The sequence below is a fragment of the Trachemys scripta genome, chromosome 14 (genome assembly GCF_013100865.1).
Source record: "Trachemys scripta elegans isolate TJP31775 chromosome 14, CAS_Tse_1.0, whole genome shotgun sequence".
NCBI classification, from domain to species: domain Eukaryota; kingdom Metazoa; phylum Chordata; order Testudines; family Emydidae; genus Trachemys; species Trachemys scripta.
This window is the reverse complement of record NC_048311.1, coordinates 9625535-9643519: the sequence shown is the minus strand read 5'-3', so window position 1 is coordinate 9643519 and position 17985 is coordinate 9625535. Positions and strand designations below refer to the sequence as shown.

The 17985-nt window shown below is 52.6% G+C and overlaps 1 protein-coding gene across 13 annotated transcripts in view; it reads left to right on the top strand.

Moving 5' to 3' along the window:
- MYOCD (myocardin) overlaps positions 1-14270 on the top strand; it is a 227057-nt gene extending 212787 nt beyond the window's left edge. For 9 of the 13 annotated variants that reach the window (XM_034789813.1, XM_034789827.1, XM_034789816.1 and 6 more), the window contains 3 exons: positions 6232-6345; positions 8591-8648; positions 11537-14270. In XM_034789813.1, the coding sequence (XP_034645704.1) occupies positions 6232-6345; positions 8591-8648; positions 11537-12096 (732 nt within the window). In that variant the 3' untranslated portion in view covers positions 12097-14270. The remainder of the gene's footprint in view (positions 1-6231; positions 6346-8590; positions 8649-11536) is intronic. The other 4 variants (XM_034789815.1, XM_034789818.1, XM_034789817.1 and 1 more) reach the window with 4 other exon arrangements.
- The last annotated feature ends 3715 nt before the right edge of the window (positions 14271-17985 follow it).

The window sequence follows — 17985 nt, the reverse complement described above, 5'->3', positions numbered from 1 at the left end:
AGGATGTGGAAGTGCTGCAGGACAGGCTGTTCCTCTGGTGTTCCAGGGTTGTCAGAGCCAGAGCACATTGGAGAGCTCATGGAATGGCCTGTGCCCAACCTCATTCCCAGGTCAGAGAGATTTGGACAAGCAACCCCCAAAGCAACCTTTAATACCAGCTTTCAGAGTAGCAGCCGTGTTAGTCTGTATCCGCAAAAAGAACAGGAGTACTTGTGGCACCTTAGAGACTAACAAATTTATTAGAGCATAAGCTTTCGTGGACTACAGCCCTCTGCATCCGAAGAAGCGGGCTGTAGTCCACGAAAGCTTATGCTCTAATAAATTTGTTAGTCTCTAAGGTGCCACAAGTACTCCTGTTCTTTTTGCGGATACAGACTAACACGGCTGCTACTCTGAAAGCTGGTATTAAAGGTTGCTTTGGGGGTTGCTTGTCCAAATCTCTCTGACCTGGGAATGAGGTTGGGCACAGGCCATTCCATGAGCTCTCCAATGTGCTCTGGCTCTGACAACCCTGGAACACCAGAGGAACAGCCTGTCCTGCAGCACTTCCACATCCTTGCTCCCCGTCCTGCCTGGAAGCAGGAAGTGCAGCTGCCCCTAAAATGTATCACTCTGGCAGAATTGTAAACTGGCCCAAGTGAGCACGACAGGGCCTCACAAAACAGACTGGGCTTTCCCCTGCAGCTCGGGCACTCACAGAACAGTCTTTGGCTTGTGGCATGGGAGCCCAGGCTCAAAGCGCATTTGCAAATGGGAGTTCTCCAGGCAGAGCCAAGGGTTCCATCCCAGGAGCAAACAGGGCTAGCATGCTCAAAGTAGGGCAGTGGTGAGTGGAGTAGCATCTGCTCCGTCTCCCCTCACCAAGTTGTAGGCTGCATCTTTGTGACTCTACAAAAAGCAGTGCCACAGGTCAGGAGTCCTGTGTACCTCTCTCCAACCTGGGCCAGCCAGCATACTGACTTCCTTGGAGACAGCAGCAGGAGTGCCAGGGAGAGCACATCACCCAAGAGCCTGGGTGTGCTGCACAGGGTGTGCCCAGACACAGCCACCACTCCATGCAAGCTGCCTCCTCGGTGCCTCCACCACACAGGCTGAGGTCAGAGTAGCTGGAAGGGCCAAATCCTGAGCACATGCAGTGACCAGCTCCAGTGAGTTTGCCAAGACCCTGGTGACACTGGATGTGTTCACAGAGCTGCTCACGATCGAGGGACAGTTAGGAACAAAATCACAGGAGCAACATGGGCAGCAGCAGTACAGCACAGGAAGAGGAGGGCCGCTCTGGGAATCCGGGGGCACAGGCAGTACGGTTGCTTTGGGGATTGCTTATCCAAATCCTGGGGGCCCTAAGCAGGAATATTTTGGGGGACCACCTACACAACACACATAAAAAAAGCAAATAGGGAGGCCGTTGAGCTGCTTGGGGCCCTAAGCAATTGCTTAATCAGCTTATACCCAGCACCAGCTCTGTCAGGGGAGACTGCACATCATTGCTGACCTCCAGGGATCAGAGATCATGAGTCAGCCCCAATCCCTCAGCCGTTCATAGCGCTGACGCTGTGTATTTGGTTTGTCGTGTGTTGTGCGCCCCCCTGCCATTCCTGGGGGGCGGGGGTGACAATCAGTGCTGCCAGTGCCCCCAGCTGCACTGGGGAGCAGGTTTTGGCCCCTGCTGCAGGAGCTCTCACCCTACACTGCCAGTCCCTGCCCAGCAATGAATGCTCCCCCCCCCCAACAGCCCCAACCCAGACTTCAGTCCCTCTCTGCTCCTCCTACGGCTCTTCCCCCTCCCAGGCCTGGGGGCTGCAGCAGGGTCCTCTCTCCCTGTTCCAGGCTGGGGACTTCCAGGTGCCCCTCAACCCCCTCTTCCCTGGCCCAGGCGGAAGCTGCAAGGCAGGGGGAGGGGAAGAGGAACCGTCCCTTCTCTGTTGCTCACAGGGGGAGAGGCAGAAGGGGGTGGGACCACCTGGAGCAGCTGGGTTCTTTATCTCCCCCTCCCCTCCTGTGAGAACGGCTCTGGCTGCTGGGGGCGGGGAGCGCTGCCTGCAGCAGATCTGATTGGTTGCTCACCCCCAGAAGGTGGGCTGATGGGGCAGGCAGCCAATCAGCATGCTAAAATTGCCAGGAAGTTGGAGCTTCTTGTCTCATCACAGATGGCTCCTATACAGCCAATCCTATAACAGCAAAAACAGTGCAAGAGCTGGGACTGCTGTGGGAGTGACACGGGGCGGGGGGCACTGTGGGGGTGACATGGGGCAGGGGGTGCTGTGGAGTGACTCAGGTGGGAGGGCCACTGTGGGAGTAACGCTGGCAGGGGAGGGGGCCTGTGGGGTTGATGGGTGGGGGAGGGGGAAGCTGTGGGTGTGACAAACTCAGGGAAGGGGACCCTGTGGGGGTGGCAGGCATGGGGGAGGGGGAAGTTATGAGGGTGACACAGGCAGGGGGAGGGGGCTCTGCATGAGTGGCGTGTGACCCCTCCCCCAGTTCAGGGAGACTAGGCCCCTGTCCTGCCCCATCTGCCCAAGGCCCCCTCACTCTCGCCCACCGGGGCCAGAGGAGTCCCAGATGGCTGGCCTGCCCCGCCCCGAATGCCAACCTGCCCACCCAAGCCACACCAAGTCTCTTCCCATCTGCCCAAACCGCCCTGAGCGCTGACCTGCCTGCCCAAGCCACTCCAAGCCTTGGCCAGCCAGAGGAGCTCTGAGGCCTGCTGGGTCCTAGGCCCAGGGCCATGGCAGGAAGCATTAGCGCAGGTTTGGGGAGGCTTAGCCTCCCCCAGCCTCCATTACATGCCACCCATGAGGCCCTGTGGGGGTGACAGGCAGGGGAGGGGGAAGTTGTGGCGGTGACACAGCTAGGGGGAGGGGTCCAGTGGCAGTGGCACAAGCAGGGTGAGGGTGCGCTGTGGGGGTGACTTAGCCAGGGAGGGGGCACTCTGGGGGTGACAGGCAGGGGGGAGAGGGCGCTGTGGAGGTGACACAGGCAGGGGAAGGGTCATTCTGGGGTGACAGGCAGGGAAGCAGGGCACTCTGGGGGATGACTCTGGGAGCAGGACACTGGGAGTGACTGGCAGTGGGAGGGAGAAACTATGCAGGTTGCAAAGGGAACAGGAGACTAGTGGGTGAAACAGGGCGCAGGAGGGGGCATTAATTTTGGTGGTAGCACAAGCAGTGGGAGATGGGTACTGGCGGGTGTGACACAGGCAGTGGGAGAGGGGTAATATAGGAGGTGACACAGGCAGCAGGAGCGGGGCAGTATTGTGGGGTGTCACAGGGAGCGGGGTTGTACTGTGGAGAGCAACAGAGTCGCAGCCCAGGGAGTAGGTGTAATTATTGGGGTTCCTCTATACCCGAAACTCCTAGAGTGCCAGTAGCCTGTCAGCTTGAAGACAAACACTATAGATGCTTCAGCAGCTAGGCCTTGTAGCCCAGCCTCGGAAGGTCACATAACCACTCAGGCATGTGGCTAAGGGAAAGGGTTTTACTAGGCTGGCAGGGAAGGGGCGAGGTTGTAAATACCCAGGTACAGAGGCTTAAACTGTTACAGTTCAAACTAAGCAATAGCAGTGTGTGCGTGGGGCTTTTCAAGCCTTGTGCCTGGGGTGCCCTCTCCAGTCCAGTCTCTATTTCAGCAAATAAGCATTTGGGAGTTACCAAGCCAAGCTTAGTTAATGTCTCTCATTGGGCCACTCTGCACTGGCTCCCTGCCCAGCTGCTGTCGCTCCATATACAGTCCACACAGTCTTGCACCCAGCTGTGATGTCCAGCAGTCACAGCCTGTTCCACACACAGCTCTATTCCCTTACCTGGCCTGGGGGAGGGGATATGCAGTGGGGAGTGAGCTGATGGGAGTTGTAATCCTCTTCTTTGTAGCTCCATCACACAGGATTGTACCACAGGGAGCAGGGAGCTGGGTTGTACCATGGGGAGCAGCAGGGGGAATGGCACAGGGAGCTGGGTTGTACCATGGGGAGCAGCAGGATCATGGCACAGGGAGCTGGGTTGTACCATGGGGAGCAGCAGGGGGAATGGCACAGGGAGCTGGGTTGTACCATGGGGAGCAGCAGGGGAATGGCACAGGGGGCTGGGTTGTGCCGCAGGGAGCAGCAGGGTCATGGCACAGGGAGCAGGGGCACAGTGTCACCATTTTAATTTCCAAAGTAGGCTCTAATCATCGCCTGTATTTTAGGGCCTCCTGTATTTGCACTCGGGTCAGCTCTGCATGCCCAGCTGTGTGTGTGAATTAGGAGTGTCTGACTCTCCTGAACTGCATGTGCAGATGTCAGCATTTGGGGGCGTGGAACATTTGCAAGCCCAAAATTTCCGATTGACAGCATTTGGCACTGTGGGTGGAGAGAGGCTGGAGCTGCATATGGGGTGCCATGGGGGGCACTTCACCCTACCTCTGCAGTTCCAGTCTCTGGTCACATTCTCTTCACGTAGCTAAAAATCAGACACCATAACCCAGGCCCACCTATAAACAATGTAATCAGGGCAGCTCTTCTGTTTTCTGAGCTCCCTGTTCCACAGCAACCCCCTCCTCTGCCCCGATGAGAGCGAGGCCATTGGGAAGGTTCTGAGCCTAACTCTGCTTGGCGTGAGTCCTTCCCAGCTGGGGCTGCCTCTCAGATCTCCAGCTGGGATGTCACACCAGTGCTGGGGGTCCTCACCTGAGGAGGGTGTGTATGACAGAGCAGCACTAATGACCTGTGCTCTCTGTGACATGGATCTGAGCCATTCCTCTGGGTTCCCAGTTGCGGTGTTGATGGGTCACTGAGAATCCTGGTGAAGAAGGAGCTCCAGCTGCTGCTGCTGCTGAGATATGTGTGCATCACTCCCACACTAATCAACACTCCCAGAAATAACACTGCCTGCCACAGTCATGCTGCACCTTGCCATGATAACACCATGGGAACAGGGGAGACGGGGCCAGCCAGCAGGGGCAGAGCAGTCTTGGAGCGAAGTAGAAGGAAAGGGAAAGGAATTTGTTATCTGGAGGGAGGGGGTTGGTAGCTAATCTTTTCACAGATTCATAGACTTTAAGGCCGGAAGGGACCATTTTGATGTTGTCTGGCCTGCTGCATAACAGGCCGCAGAATGCTACCCAGTCACATTCATTGGCAAGAACCCAGTACAAAATGAGCAGGTGTTCTAGCAAGTTTCCCTCAGAACCTCTGCCAAGAAACTCATCTTTGAGTTGCAAGATTCCTGCTAGGCCAGTGTGTGAGCCCTTTCTAAGCAGGAGATACCACTGGTTCTGTAAATGCTCTGTGTCTGTTTTCTGGAGTGGTGAAATGGGTGGGATTAGAAAGAGTGCAGGATAAGACCCGTGCAAGTCATTCCCTTGTGGCTTAATCCAGTCTCACAATATTCTTCTCACCACTTACTTAGGGCAAGTAATTGGGACATTTAAAACAGAATCAGTTTTTCCATGATCATCAGAAGTGAAGGGCAAGAGATTTCAGGCTGGGGGGTCACGTATGACAGTTTTGCAAGGATGTGCTAACCCATGTAAACCAGATCTTCAGAGAAGGTCCAGAGTATTGACCCACTGTGCCTCTAGAGACCCTTTGACAAGGGGCAGTAGAGATGAGTGGTGGGGTTAGTGCATCTCCTAGCTGCAGCATTGTCCAGTGATTCAGACAAGTGAGTCATACAACAGAATTTGGGTTGGGTGTCAAAAAACAAGCATCACACTAATTAGCATAAGACCTGGTCAGGATCAGCCAGGGCTGCTGAAGTGTGAGAGGAGTGATAAGGGCAGAGGAGGCGGGTTCACCCACCAGTAACGCGGTATCTTTGGGACCTTGCTGTCTATGTTTGACCAATATTTTTCACCAGCATATTATTTTGCCTGTTTTTGCTCTTCCTCTTGTTCTGGTGTAGGGACATTCAGAGCTGAGCTGAATACGGGTGCTGAAAGACAAACTGCTCAGGGTCACCTCATGTTAAAATGCACAGGAACTGTGCATACAGACCTGAATGGTTTCCTCATAGCTAGGGGAACTCATAACTAGTCTCCTGAATCCATCTGTCCTGCCCACAGGCTTGATTTTTCCCTCACTTAGTCTGATTTGGCACTGGTGTAATACCATTGACTCCAGTGGAGTTACTTCTGGTTTACACTGGGGTGAGAGGCGGCTTGGGCCCCAAATAAAGGTAGAAAGAAAGGCAGAGAGGAGCATAACCTTTTGCCTGTGGATTGATTACATTTCCCTATATTTCCCCCACGCAGATGGCTACGCAGGCAGGTCAAAAGTTTTCTATTCCATCCCCAAGTTTTTGTAAGTCAAGCCCAGCCCTCTCGGAGGTAAAGCAGCCTCCATCCTATGCGGATGCAGTGAAGCAGGTAACTGCATGGTTTTTATTTTCTACAGGAATAGGTTTTACCATTTTGATCTTGTTCTGTTTTGGTTGAGTTTTATGGAACTAGTGACTGTGGCAATTACAGCACATCGCCTGGTCTGTGAGTGAAGCAGGCACATTTGATGTGTATGAGAAATAGCTTGAATTGACATTTTAGACCTAAGTGCACAAAAGATGTTAGGTGCCTAGGAGATCACTGTGATCCACAAAGCCTGAGTTGGATGCCCACACTCCCTGTCCATTGAATGGGGGAGTGAGGAGCTTTAGACTCCAGTCCACAAAAGCCAGCATACTAGGCATGAGCTAGCCAGTGGGAGAGACCAATGACGGGGTACGTGGTCAGAGGTAGGTGCAAACACTGTCTTGGCAGTAGGTGCCTGTGCTGTCAGCAAGGATCCCAGAGGGAAGGAGAACAAGAATAACCCCAGAACTGTTAGCCTAGTGGTTAGGGGCCTTACCAGGGATGTGGAAAGCTCCTCTTTTGTATGAACTCACCTGAGGGCCCGAGTGGTAGAGGCATAGGCGCCAACTCCAGGGGTGCTCCAGGGCTGGAGCACACACGGGGGAAATTGGTGGGTGTTCTGCAGCCAAGCTCCCCGCCCCAGCTCACCTCCGTCTGTGTGCTGTCCCTGCTTCTCCCAGCACTTGCCTCACACAGCTGTTTCGCGGCATAACAAGCTGTGGGGGGAGAAGCGGGAATGCGGCCCACTCAGGGGAAGAGGTGGGGCCAGGGCAGGGATTTGGGGAAGGAGTCCAATAGGGGCAGGGAAGTGGCGGAATTGGGGCAGGGATTTGGGGGAAGGGGTTGGATTGGGGGCAGAGTCCAGGTGGGGCGGGGGGGGCACGAGCACCCACCGGCACCAGGAGAAGTTGGTGCCTTTGGGTAGAGGTGGGTAGCTTCTGAGCGTGCTTGTCAGATTGGGTCCTGCATGTGACTTAGGCGGCCAAGCACCTCTCTTCCCCCAGTTTGTGAATTTGCCCCAGGACATAGATGGGAGATCGGCACCCGGATGCCCACCAGGGGGCAGGTGCACATGCCCAGCGGCAGGAACACAGGCACTAGGGAACTTTTACTGCATACTGTTAGGTGCTGAGTAACCGTAGGCACCTTTGGGAGCAGCTGGAGTTTTGTGCATCGCAGTGGTCCAGAAACTGGGCCTTAGCTGCTTAATGCCTGTTGTGCATCCAGGCATTAGCTGCTAACTATTGTCTCAATGTGACAGAAAAGCATCAGACTTGATTTTATTTGAATACTGTGCTGGTGAAAGGTGCTAGGCTGACAGCCCTGCGGACTGAGGCCCTGGTCAAGCAGAGCAGAAGGGGCTAGTGATACACGGAGCTCCAGTTTTTGGTGCCCAAGTTGAGACACCTCAAATGGATGTGAGCTCCAAGGGGGGAGGAGGGGAAACTTTGGAAACTTGGCCCCTTTGAAGTGTCCCAACTTGGGCAGACCAAATCACTAGTCACTTTGGAAAACCTTGGCTTCTGTAGTTAGACCCAGAGCAAATACAAGCTTGGCCTGCTCTGCCCCCTGCCAGAGTGCCTCAGCCTTATGCCTGAGGTGGAGAGGGTAGCTCAGTCTCCATAGTCCATTTCGTCCCTCGCATCGCATGAGACTGCAAACAGGGTGCCACTTAGTGCCAGCTGTGATGGTGGATAGTTGTTCCATTGGTAACTAGACTGAAACCACCAAACTCATCCCACATGGGCCATTGGATAGCACTAAATATTGGCACATAATGGCTGGGGGACGAGGAGTTGTTTTGTATTTAAATCAAAGGAAACAACAGGGAAAGTGCATTTCGTCAGCAAGGCTCGGCTGGCAAGCAGAGGGATGAGGGCATAGGGGAGCAGGCATCTTGCTGGGGCAAGCACTGGGTGTGCTGGGCACAAGAGTCCCAAGGAGGCTGTGTGCACCCAACTTGGTCCTCAGGCTCCTGAAGCCCAGGTGCAAAGCAGAGGCTGATTTAAATGGTTGTCAAAGGTGGCTGTGCAGTGACCATGGAGCCTATGAGCTCAGTTCTACCTGCAGGGAGGGGACAGAAACCAGCTTATTGCTCACTAGCCACAGCAAATTAGGAAATCGGGAGCCAAGCACATCCACACTGCATGGAGAATCTCATCTTTCCAGCACTCTAGGACTAGCAAAGCTGCATCTTGTGCTCTGGCCCGTGGCCTGAGAAACCGCTTCTAACCCCCTGCTCTCCTCTTGTGGTGTTTTGCTGCAGCAGATGACTCGAAGTCAGCAAATGGACGAGCTCCTGGATGTGCTGATTGAGAGTGGAGGTAGGCAGAGATTTGATACCTTACACACAGTGCCCTTGCTGGAAAAGCATGCTCAGTGCCATGGTGATGAACATGGGACCGTGAGAGCCCCATTGGAGCTGCCTTCTTTGAGGCTGCCATCTTGCAGCGGCTTTCCCTGAGGAAGGAATGGCTGAGGCTGGTTTTAAAGATTTGTTTTCCATTACACAAGTGGAGCAGTGCTCTGGAGGTGCCCTGCACATGTCCACCACTGCTGGGGAGCTTTGATTTTAACAAATCCCCATGTGCGTTACTGTAACCACTTTCCTGTGGAGAGCCTGTCCTGTGGTTATCAGCCATTCCCTAGAGAGAGAGCACCACCTGCGTTCCCTGGAGAGAGAGAAACACTTGGGCCTGTTCCCTGGAGAAAGAGAAACACCTGTGCCTGTACCCTGGAGAGTGCATCGCCTGCGCCCCTTCCCTAGAGAGAGAGCACCGCCCGCACCCGTTCCCTAGAGAGAGAGCACTGCCCGCGCCCCTTCCCTAGAGAGAGAGCACCGCCCGTTCCCCTTCCCTAGAGAGAGAGCACCGCCCGTGCCCCTTCCCTAGAGAGAGAGCACCGCCCGTGCCCCTTCCCTAGAGAGAGCAATGCCTGCGCCTGTTCCCTAGAGAGAGAGCACCGCCCATGCCCGTTCCCTAGAGAGCTCTGTCTGTGCCCATTTCCCATGAAGAACAATGATACTGTGATGCCTTCTTAGGGGGCCCAGAGCTGTTAGTTACTGTGTGAACCCTCTGCTCCAGCTAGAGAGAGATTTGCTGGTGCTAAGTGGCTAGCCATCCCAGACAAACTTCTCAGGGCTCTGTCAGCCCTTACTTTGCCTTACAGGTAACACTTGTTGCTCCGCAGTTCCTGAGCCCCCTCAGAAAGCATTCCCCTGGAACACCCAGCCCCTGCCATTGGCCACTCACAGAAATTATACCAAGTTTGCTATCTCCAACTAAGAATTCACGCTTTGCTTAATATTACAGCCCAGAGTTCCTCATACGATCTAACAAAGAGAAGTTTATTAAGAAAGATAGAGATTTCAATGATACAAATAAGGATAATGAAAACAGAAATGGTTACAAATAAAACAGAGTGTAACACACACTTCTGAGAGACAAACATAACTTTAGCAGGTGAAAATCTTGGTCTCAGATAAGCAGTTTACCTAAAGCAACCTCTCAGTATCACCAGCCACCAGGGCCAGGATCCAGCTTTCATGGATACAAAAAGTGCTGTTCTTTTTGCTCAACAAAGGGAGGCACCCTTCTTACAGTCCAGTAAGCCTTGGCATTGTATCCTTTGGAAGTGTGCCCCCAGATAAAGGTCTTCTCTTCTGCTGTTTCCTCTCTGGGGAGCTGAAGCCATGCAGCTTTCTTAGCCTGTTAATATGTTCGTCCCGTTTGCCTCAGATGCAAATATAATTCCCGTTGACTTAGGCTTGCTTTACATCTGAGACCTGTGCAGCCAGGTAAAGCAACATTCCTTTGTCTGGGAGAACCTCAGTTATCAGCTCTGCCTGGTTACCTAGTGTAAACCTATTTTTAGCACATACATACAACTTCTTGAAGAACACCTGTACAGACATCTCATGATGCTTATGCTGACCAGTAGAATATAAGCTTTCATTTGATACCTCATATGACTGTCTTTAGAGATAAATACTATGCCATCCATGTGCTGGTTGCAAGGACTCTGTCAGGCATTGCTGACACAGAGTAGTGACCACTAATGGCTTTTGTGTCACAGTGCCCATTCCCCACACTCATTTACCACGGCCATGTCTAGGCAAAGCATTGCCTAGGCCCATGCCTTTGGGGAACACTGATTATGCCCCTTGCCCACACATACGAGCTACGAAGAGGCATTATCTGCTCTGATGATGGCCTATAAGGCCATTGTCTGTACCCTGTCCATATGCCAGTGCCTATCGGGAAAGCATCATTGATGCTTAGCTGTCAGTTGGCTTTCATACTAGGTAATCAAGCTTTAAAAGCATCTCCTGTCACTCGCTCCTTAGAGGGGCTGTCTCTGTGTTCTCAGGCATTGCTGATTATAGCGTTCCATGAGTAGGCCTCGTGGTGACTTTGAAAGCTGAGCAGTTGAGGGCTGGTACTAGCAGGGTCCTGTATGACATGGACAAACCAGGCCATGTTGGGTTTTGGGGTGATTTGCCAAGAAAGCCAAGGACCCAGGTGTCCTATTTACAAAGGGTCAGAGCAACATTCTGATCTTGAGTCACCCCAAGTGTGAGAGTCAGTTGGGCCATCCAGTCTGTGCCGCACTTTCCCCCACATACCCTGGGATGGCTCTCCTTTCCCCAGTGAGACCATGCTGATCAGTGTCAGCAGCAGCAGTCCCAGTGCACTCTCTGTCCGAGGTCTCTCAGCAGAGGGTTGTTGCAAGGGGGCAGTTGCAGGAGGACAGTGTGATGGGTTTTCAGATGTCTCTGGGGAGCTCCTCCCATGCACAGGGGCAACGTGGGTGGCAGCACAAAGCCGTGTATTGGAAAATCAAACTCATGGGCAATGTAGGCTGGCATCCTTGGCGGCAGCACGACTGCAGATAAGAGGATAAGTAGTACAGGGGCTAAGCCAGGAAGGGCCTTGCAACTGAAGACAGGCAGTTTGTGTTTGATAAGCTGGAGAAAAGGGAGCCGGTGGATGGATGTGAAGTGTGTGTCTGTGGGGGTAAATGGTGCAGGGAGAAAGGAAGTCTTGTTGGAAGATGTCCATTTTTGCACTGATAAGGTTGGGGGAACACTGAGTGGAGCAGAACAGTGGAGTAGGCTCTGAGGGAAAGCAGGCAGTCAAAGCATGTGGCCAGTGCAGATGGCTCAGGCTGTTACATGGCATGGGTCTAAGCTCTCCATTTCTTTTGCAAACAGAAATGCCAGCCATTGCCAAAGAAGATCGTTCCTGCCTCCAAAAAGTACCTCAGATAACGGTGTCTTCAGGGAACGCCAGCGCTTCACTTCCAAAGGCCTCTGCTCCATTTGAACATGTTTCCTCAGCCCAACTCTCATTTGACCACTGCACTGGCAGCAATGACACTCACCTCGAAGTCTTATTAAATTCCCAGAGTCCTCTGGGAAAGGTCAGTGAGATCCCCCTCCTGAAAATGGGCGGTGAGGAGTCTCACTTTGAAGGGCTGATCGATGGGTTTTCCAGCAAAGTTGCAGATGAACTTCTGACATCCCAGGAGATTCCTCTCTCGCCCATGGAGACCCAACTGTCACCCTCCTCCGCTGAAGGCTCCGGTTTACAAATGAGTTTCACTGAATCGCCCTGGGAAACGATGGAATGGCTGGATCTCACCCCACCTAGCTCAGCCACTGGCTTTGGCTCTTTCACCACCACCGGGCCCAGCCTCTTCAATATAGATTTCCTAGACGTCACTGATCTCAGCTTAAACACCACCATGGACCTTCACTTACAGCAGTGGTGAAAGGTGGTGGCAATACAGATGGGGATGTACAGCAAAAGCAGCCAACCACAAGTCCTTTCATTAAACAACAGAACCAACAGGAACTGAGTCCTGGCCCAAAGGGCTAATGTGCCAACCAGTCAGGGGAAACTGGAGTATTTTTCCCAGTACATAATTCCTATCCTTTTTCAGTGACTAAGAATTGTCAGTACAATGACACTGACCCTTTATTTTTCACACCTATGTGGCTATTGATGCCTTTTAAAAATGAGACTTCTCTAAAACATTTTTTTAATGCTTTTTCAGTTTTAGCAGCCATTCACATGAGAACTGGAGTAGCTCGTGACATATTGTGTGGAAAAGAGACCTCACCTGGGAGGAAGCATGAAAGCATCCAGAACAGGGTCCAAGGCATTGCTCCCCAAAGCCGCCTCATCTCCTTTAAGAAATACTGCACGGCACGTCTTAGCCATGGAGAAAGGCCCAGTTTGGTCAGAAGTCTTGTGGGCAGCTAGTGCCATTCTCTCTGCCCACCACAGTGACAAAACACACTTCACTGTACAGCCAGGCCCACCTCGCTCTGCTTCCTGTCTCCATTCCAATTAGTCATTGATCGAAAATGATTTTGAAGCCAAGTCCCCATAGCACAGACAGCTGCTCTCCAGTCAAGGGCAGTGAGTTGTGCCATGTCAGAGATGTGCCAGAATTCATGTGAGCACATCTCATATGGTCACTTTTAGTGAGTGAAAGCCAAGGCGTGTTCCATGCTGCACAGTTACATTTTATAATTTAACCTCAAAGAAGCCCAAACCACAGATGTCCTGATACCTGACTCCAGCTGCTCAGGTTGCTCATAGTGCTACTGAAAGAACCTGATGCACTGACGGAGCTGTCGATTTCCTACTGGTGTGGTATAAATAAGTGGTGTGGTATAAATATGTCTCCAGCAGGGGACAAGGAGCATGTTGAATCGGGAAGTAAACAAACCGAACCTCTGGAGGGGATCCCTTGGGCTTTTCTCTGCAGTATGAGAAACCTGAGGATGAACTTCTCCTGAACTTGCAGGAAACACTGAGGGTGGGGGAGAGCCACAGAAATTCAATTGCAATAAATAGCCCCTCCTGTGTGTTCCCCAAGAAATGGAATGGGTCAAAACAGGTCCTTAATTATGGCTGGAGTTTGTGTGACCATCTGTTTGTGCAGTCTATGCTCTCTATGCCAGCCCCCCTCCCTGCCGCCCCTCTCCCCTTTGCTCCTCTCTCCTTCCTTTTGCTGAGTTTACTGCTGCCCCACCAGTTGCTCGGCTCAGAGCAAGGTCATCTGGAGAAGAGCTGTGAATCCACAAGGCTAGAGGAGCTCGTTCTTCCCAGTTCATCAGAGATAGATGCTTTGCTGCAGTCCTGGTGGCAGTAGGAAGCCACCTGCCTTTCTCCTCTGAATCACGGTGCAATATTGTTCACCGGGCTCTCCGGTGAGAAAGGGCCAGCTCTTCACCATTTGGCTTCCACCAAATAATCGGATATCTACTGTTTTAGGGATGCATCTACTTTTTTAGGAATTACCTGTCAGCTGTTTTGCAAAAGTAAATATTGTTGCTGACAAAGATTGTTAAAATATTTCCAGCCTGCGTGTATTTAATATTTGTGTTACTGGAAGGGCAGCACACTGGCCATGCAGTCATTTGGGGAAGAGCCCAGTGCAAAGGGACTGTGGGGCAGGGGCACTCCCACGTGGGTGACTTGCTGAAGGTTTGTTGGAGTCTGAGGAGGAGACTCTGCAGCCCTCTTTGGCCCCAGTGATGAGATATTATGTTGTTGCATGTTGTATAAAGAACATGTTAGTAGCTTTTTTAAGTCACTATTTAAAGCACCACTTTTCTATTGTACAAATGTTCACCGGACACTGGTAGCTAGAACAATCACAAGTTGCAATTTGTTAAAAGAATTTCTTTTTTTATAAGTGAGAGATTTTAGAAACCATTCCATGGTGAATTTTAATAGCACTTGAATCCAGAGTAGTTTAGCTGCTGCACTGCCTAAATGTACAGGGCTTTCCAGATAGTTTCTCCTCTCGACAAATGTATTTCCTTATTTAAAGCGATGCTGTCAACTTAAAACTTGTAAACAGACACGTTTCCTCAGCTATGTTACCAACAACACCTTCATTATTAAATACCCTCTTGCCTTGTCACTCTCTCTGCTCTCTGATTGCTGCTTCATTTTGCTCAGCTGGGAGAAGGACAGCCACTGAATTCAGTGTTCAGTTTGTGACAGGTTCCCCCCAGGGTGCCACCTGGAACTGGGGAACCATTGAGCCTTCTGACCCACCAGCCTGGGTTCCCTCTCACACTGTGCTGCTGTGACAAGCTGCAAAGCCCTCCAGCCCACACTTTCACCAGCATTCACACAGGTAGGGACACACCCAGCTGCAGTCACATGCAGGCTCTCTAGCTACCAGCCTCCCAGCCTAGCACCCCAGTGCTGTACTGTCCTGCCCTGGTCAAATCTGGCCAGTATATGGGTTTAATACCTGGGCTGCCTCTCCCTCAATGTGAAGAGAACAGTGCACACTTGTGGTAACCAAGCAGAGATTTTCCCCAAGCACTCCAGTCAAAGCTCACTGGTTTGGATTAAAACATAAAATAAGTTTATTAACTACTAAAGATAGATTTGAAGTGATTATAAGTGATAGCAAACAGATCAAAGCAGGTTACCTAGTAAAAAAACAAAACACAAACTAAGTCTAAGATACTAGAAAGATAGGATATGAAATAGCAAATTCTCACCTGGGCTGATGAGACAGGCAGGCTGCAGATTCTTATGGGACAAGCTGCACTTGCATTACAGCTTGGAATCCCCAGGTCTCATTGCCCTGAATAGGCCCTTTCCAAAAGGCTATCTAGACTGAAAGCATCTTGTCTAGTTGGCATTATTCAGGTGTAACTACAATTGAAGTACAGATACATAGTCAGTATTTATAACTTCAGATACAAAAATGATACATGCATACAAATAGGATAATCATATTCAGCAAATCATAACTTTTCCAATGACACCTGACATGACTTATCTTGTACAAAATGCATGATAATTATGCCATAACTATATAATAATAATATTATTATGACAAATATGGGGTTCAGTGTCACACAGTTCACTGTGGGCTTCTCAGGAGCTCAGCCTTAAGGGCTCTGTATTTATTTAAACTCCACATTTTCACTGGCAGGTTCATAACAAGCTAATTGAAGCATTTCTCTTAGTCTGAGGGTTGCAAGAGCTTTTAGAAAATCTGATCTCTGGATCAGATGTGAGTTATACTGTCCCGTTAGAATGAAATGGCTGGTGCGCTAGTGGCTGCCCAAACACCTTATGCTTTCCCAGCGTGCTGTGGAAGCCTCAGAAGCTAAGCTTCTCGCACCCAGCATGACTAGCTTCTGTGTCAAATGTCTGCTGGGTTCTCTCGACAGATCGAGCTGTGTTCTGTTATCCCCTGGCTTGCGGCAATGTAACAGTGGGGAGCCCTGCCTGCCAGCTTTGCCTGAGGCTCCTTGCTTCCCTGGACTCCAAGGAACAAGGAGAATGGCACAGCTTTGCACATGAAACCAGCAAAGCAGCTGGCGCATTCCCTGGCCCAGCTACAGAACGGATTGTCAGATCAATTCTCTGATCATGGTGCAGGTTGGAAATTCTGCAGTCTGATTGGATGATCATTTACTCATGCTGTGAGTAAATTAGCCAATCAGAATAAATCCTTTAATTATCGGATTGCTACTATTATTAATTGATAATAAAAAGTAAAGGTTTCTCTTGCAGATGCCGAGGCAATCTCTGAGACCTCTGCCTGTGCCTGGCTCTTCCAAGGAGACCCGAACTACTATAGGGCTGCATTCTCAACGACACTTAAGCACCTAAATCTCAGAATCAGGCCTCACTGGAACTCACCAAGCCCCCATATAGCTACCCTCGAACCCTGTAGGTGCCAAAGTGCCCTTGGTGCCTGTTTGCAGAAGACGTTCCTGCAGTGCCCTTGGCTCTGTGCCTGTTCACTGCAGCCTCATGCTAGGCGCCTGCCGCTGCACGACCGAAGAGAAGCTAGGCATCCCCCGCCTAACCCAGCTGCAGCCCAGAGCTCACAGAAAACAGCTGGGAGGGTGGGGGGAAGAAGAACCAGCCTCATCTCCCTCGTAACTTGTAGCTCAGTGGTTAGAGCACAGACCAGGCACGTGGGAAATGCTGGGCTTTGCTGCCTCCTAGGGGTGTGCGCTAATCACCAAGCTATGCCGCACTCTGATGTGGGGAACCCCTCGTTCTTGCTTGTTGAAGCTGCTCCACTGTGGCTAACTAATGAAAGACTCATTGGGCCCCAGAGAAGGAGCTACAGCATGAGAATGGCAGCCAGTCCCCTTCTCCAATGCCTTTGCCTGACTAGCAGAGGCAACTGCTAACTCCGCATGCTGGTGTTGTGACTCCCATTCGTAGGTGCCTAACTCTCCCCAGGCATTGTATAGGGAGGCTGAATGCCTCACCCAGACTGTGGATTGGACGAGGCGCCTAACACTAGGGACTGCAGTGCTCACTCTTAGTCCCCTTTGTGGCACTAGCCCTCTCTAGCTATTCTGAACACCACACCCCTGCTAGAGCCAAGAGCATCCTCCAGCACTCTCAGGGCTCTCTACTGCAGCCACCAACCTCCCAGGAAAAAACGGGGGCCTTGCTGAAACTCACCAGCACCTCTCCTTAACCAGCCAGAGGGGGTGCTGGGACTTACGCCAGGTGGTCCTTACCTCAAGCTGCAAAGCTCCTGCACCAGAAAACCTGCTGTGCTTGTCCCCTCGCTCCTTTCTCTTCCCCTGCTACAACTAACTATGACTGCTGGCAGGGCCGGCTCTAGGTTTTTTGCTGCCCCAAGCAAAAAAAAATTTTGGCTGCCCCCAACCTCAGCCCTGGGCTCTCCCCCCCCCCCCCCACACCCCCTGCCGCCCCAGCGCTGGGCTTCCCCCCACCAGCGCTGACTCTGCCCGCTCCCCCCTTGCCTCCAACCAGTACAGCGCTGGCAGGGTCAGGATAAGCAGCAGGGCTCCCGGGCCGCGCCTCAGCCCAGGGTCCCTCCAGACGGGGCTCCCGCCTCCAGGACCGGCCAGGACCGGGGAGGGCAGAGTCGGGGGACTGCCCGGCAGGGGGCTGAGGAGCCGGGGCAGGGCAGCCCCAGAGGGAGCGGAGCCCCAGAGAGCGGGACGTGGGCCCCGCACAGCAGCACCCCGCCCTCTATGGCCCCGCTCCTACTGCTGCTTCTGGCTGCCCTGCCGCAGTCCCTGGGCGGCTCTGGCCGCTTTGCCCAGCCCCAGCTGCGGTGCTGGGGGGCAGCCGCCCTGTGGCACCTGCAGGCAGCTCCGTGTGCCCCGAGGGGCAGCCCCCAGCCTGAGTGTCCCGCGCTCGGAGCCCGCCCGGCCATAAGGTGCGGACGCTGCTCCCCGACGCGAACTGCAGTGGCCCCAGGGCACCCTCGGTGCAGGACACGCTGCTGCTGCCAGGGCTGGCTCTAGGCTTTTGCTGCCCAAGCACACACGCACGCACGCATGCACACACCTACGTACCTACCTACCTACCTACCTACCCGGAATGCCACCCCTGAAAATGTGCTGCCCCAAGCACCTGCTTGGTTTGCTGGTGCCTGGAGCCAGCCCTGACTGCTGGGGGACAGAGCCGAAGCGTGTGCAGAGCACAATGCACCAAGTGTGCTCTGTTGTGAGCTGTCACTGGGTGATCACACTTCATGTTAGCGCCATTGGGCCTTATCTGCCCTAGCAGCCAAAACACGCTTGGTCTCTGCTGGGCCACATCCAGCTCTGGGGGGAAGGGAAGGTGCTCAGCATCGTTGGGTGAGACCTCCTGACAGTGAAAGACAAGTGTC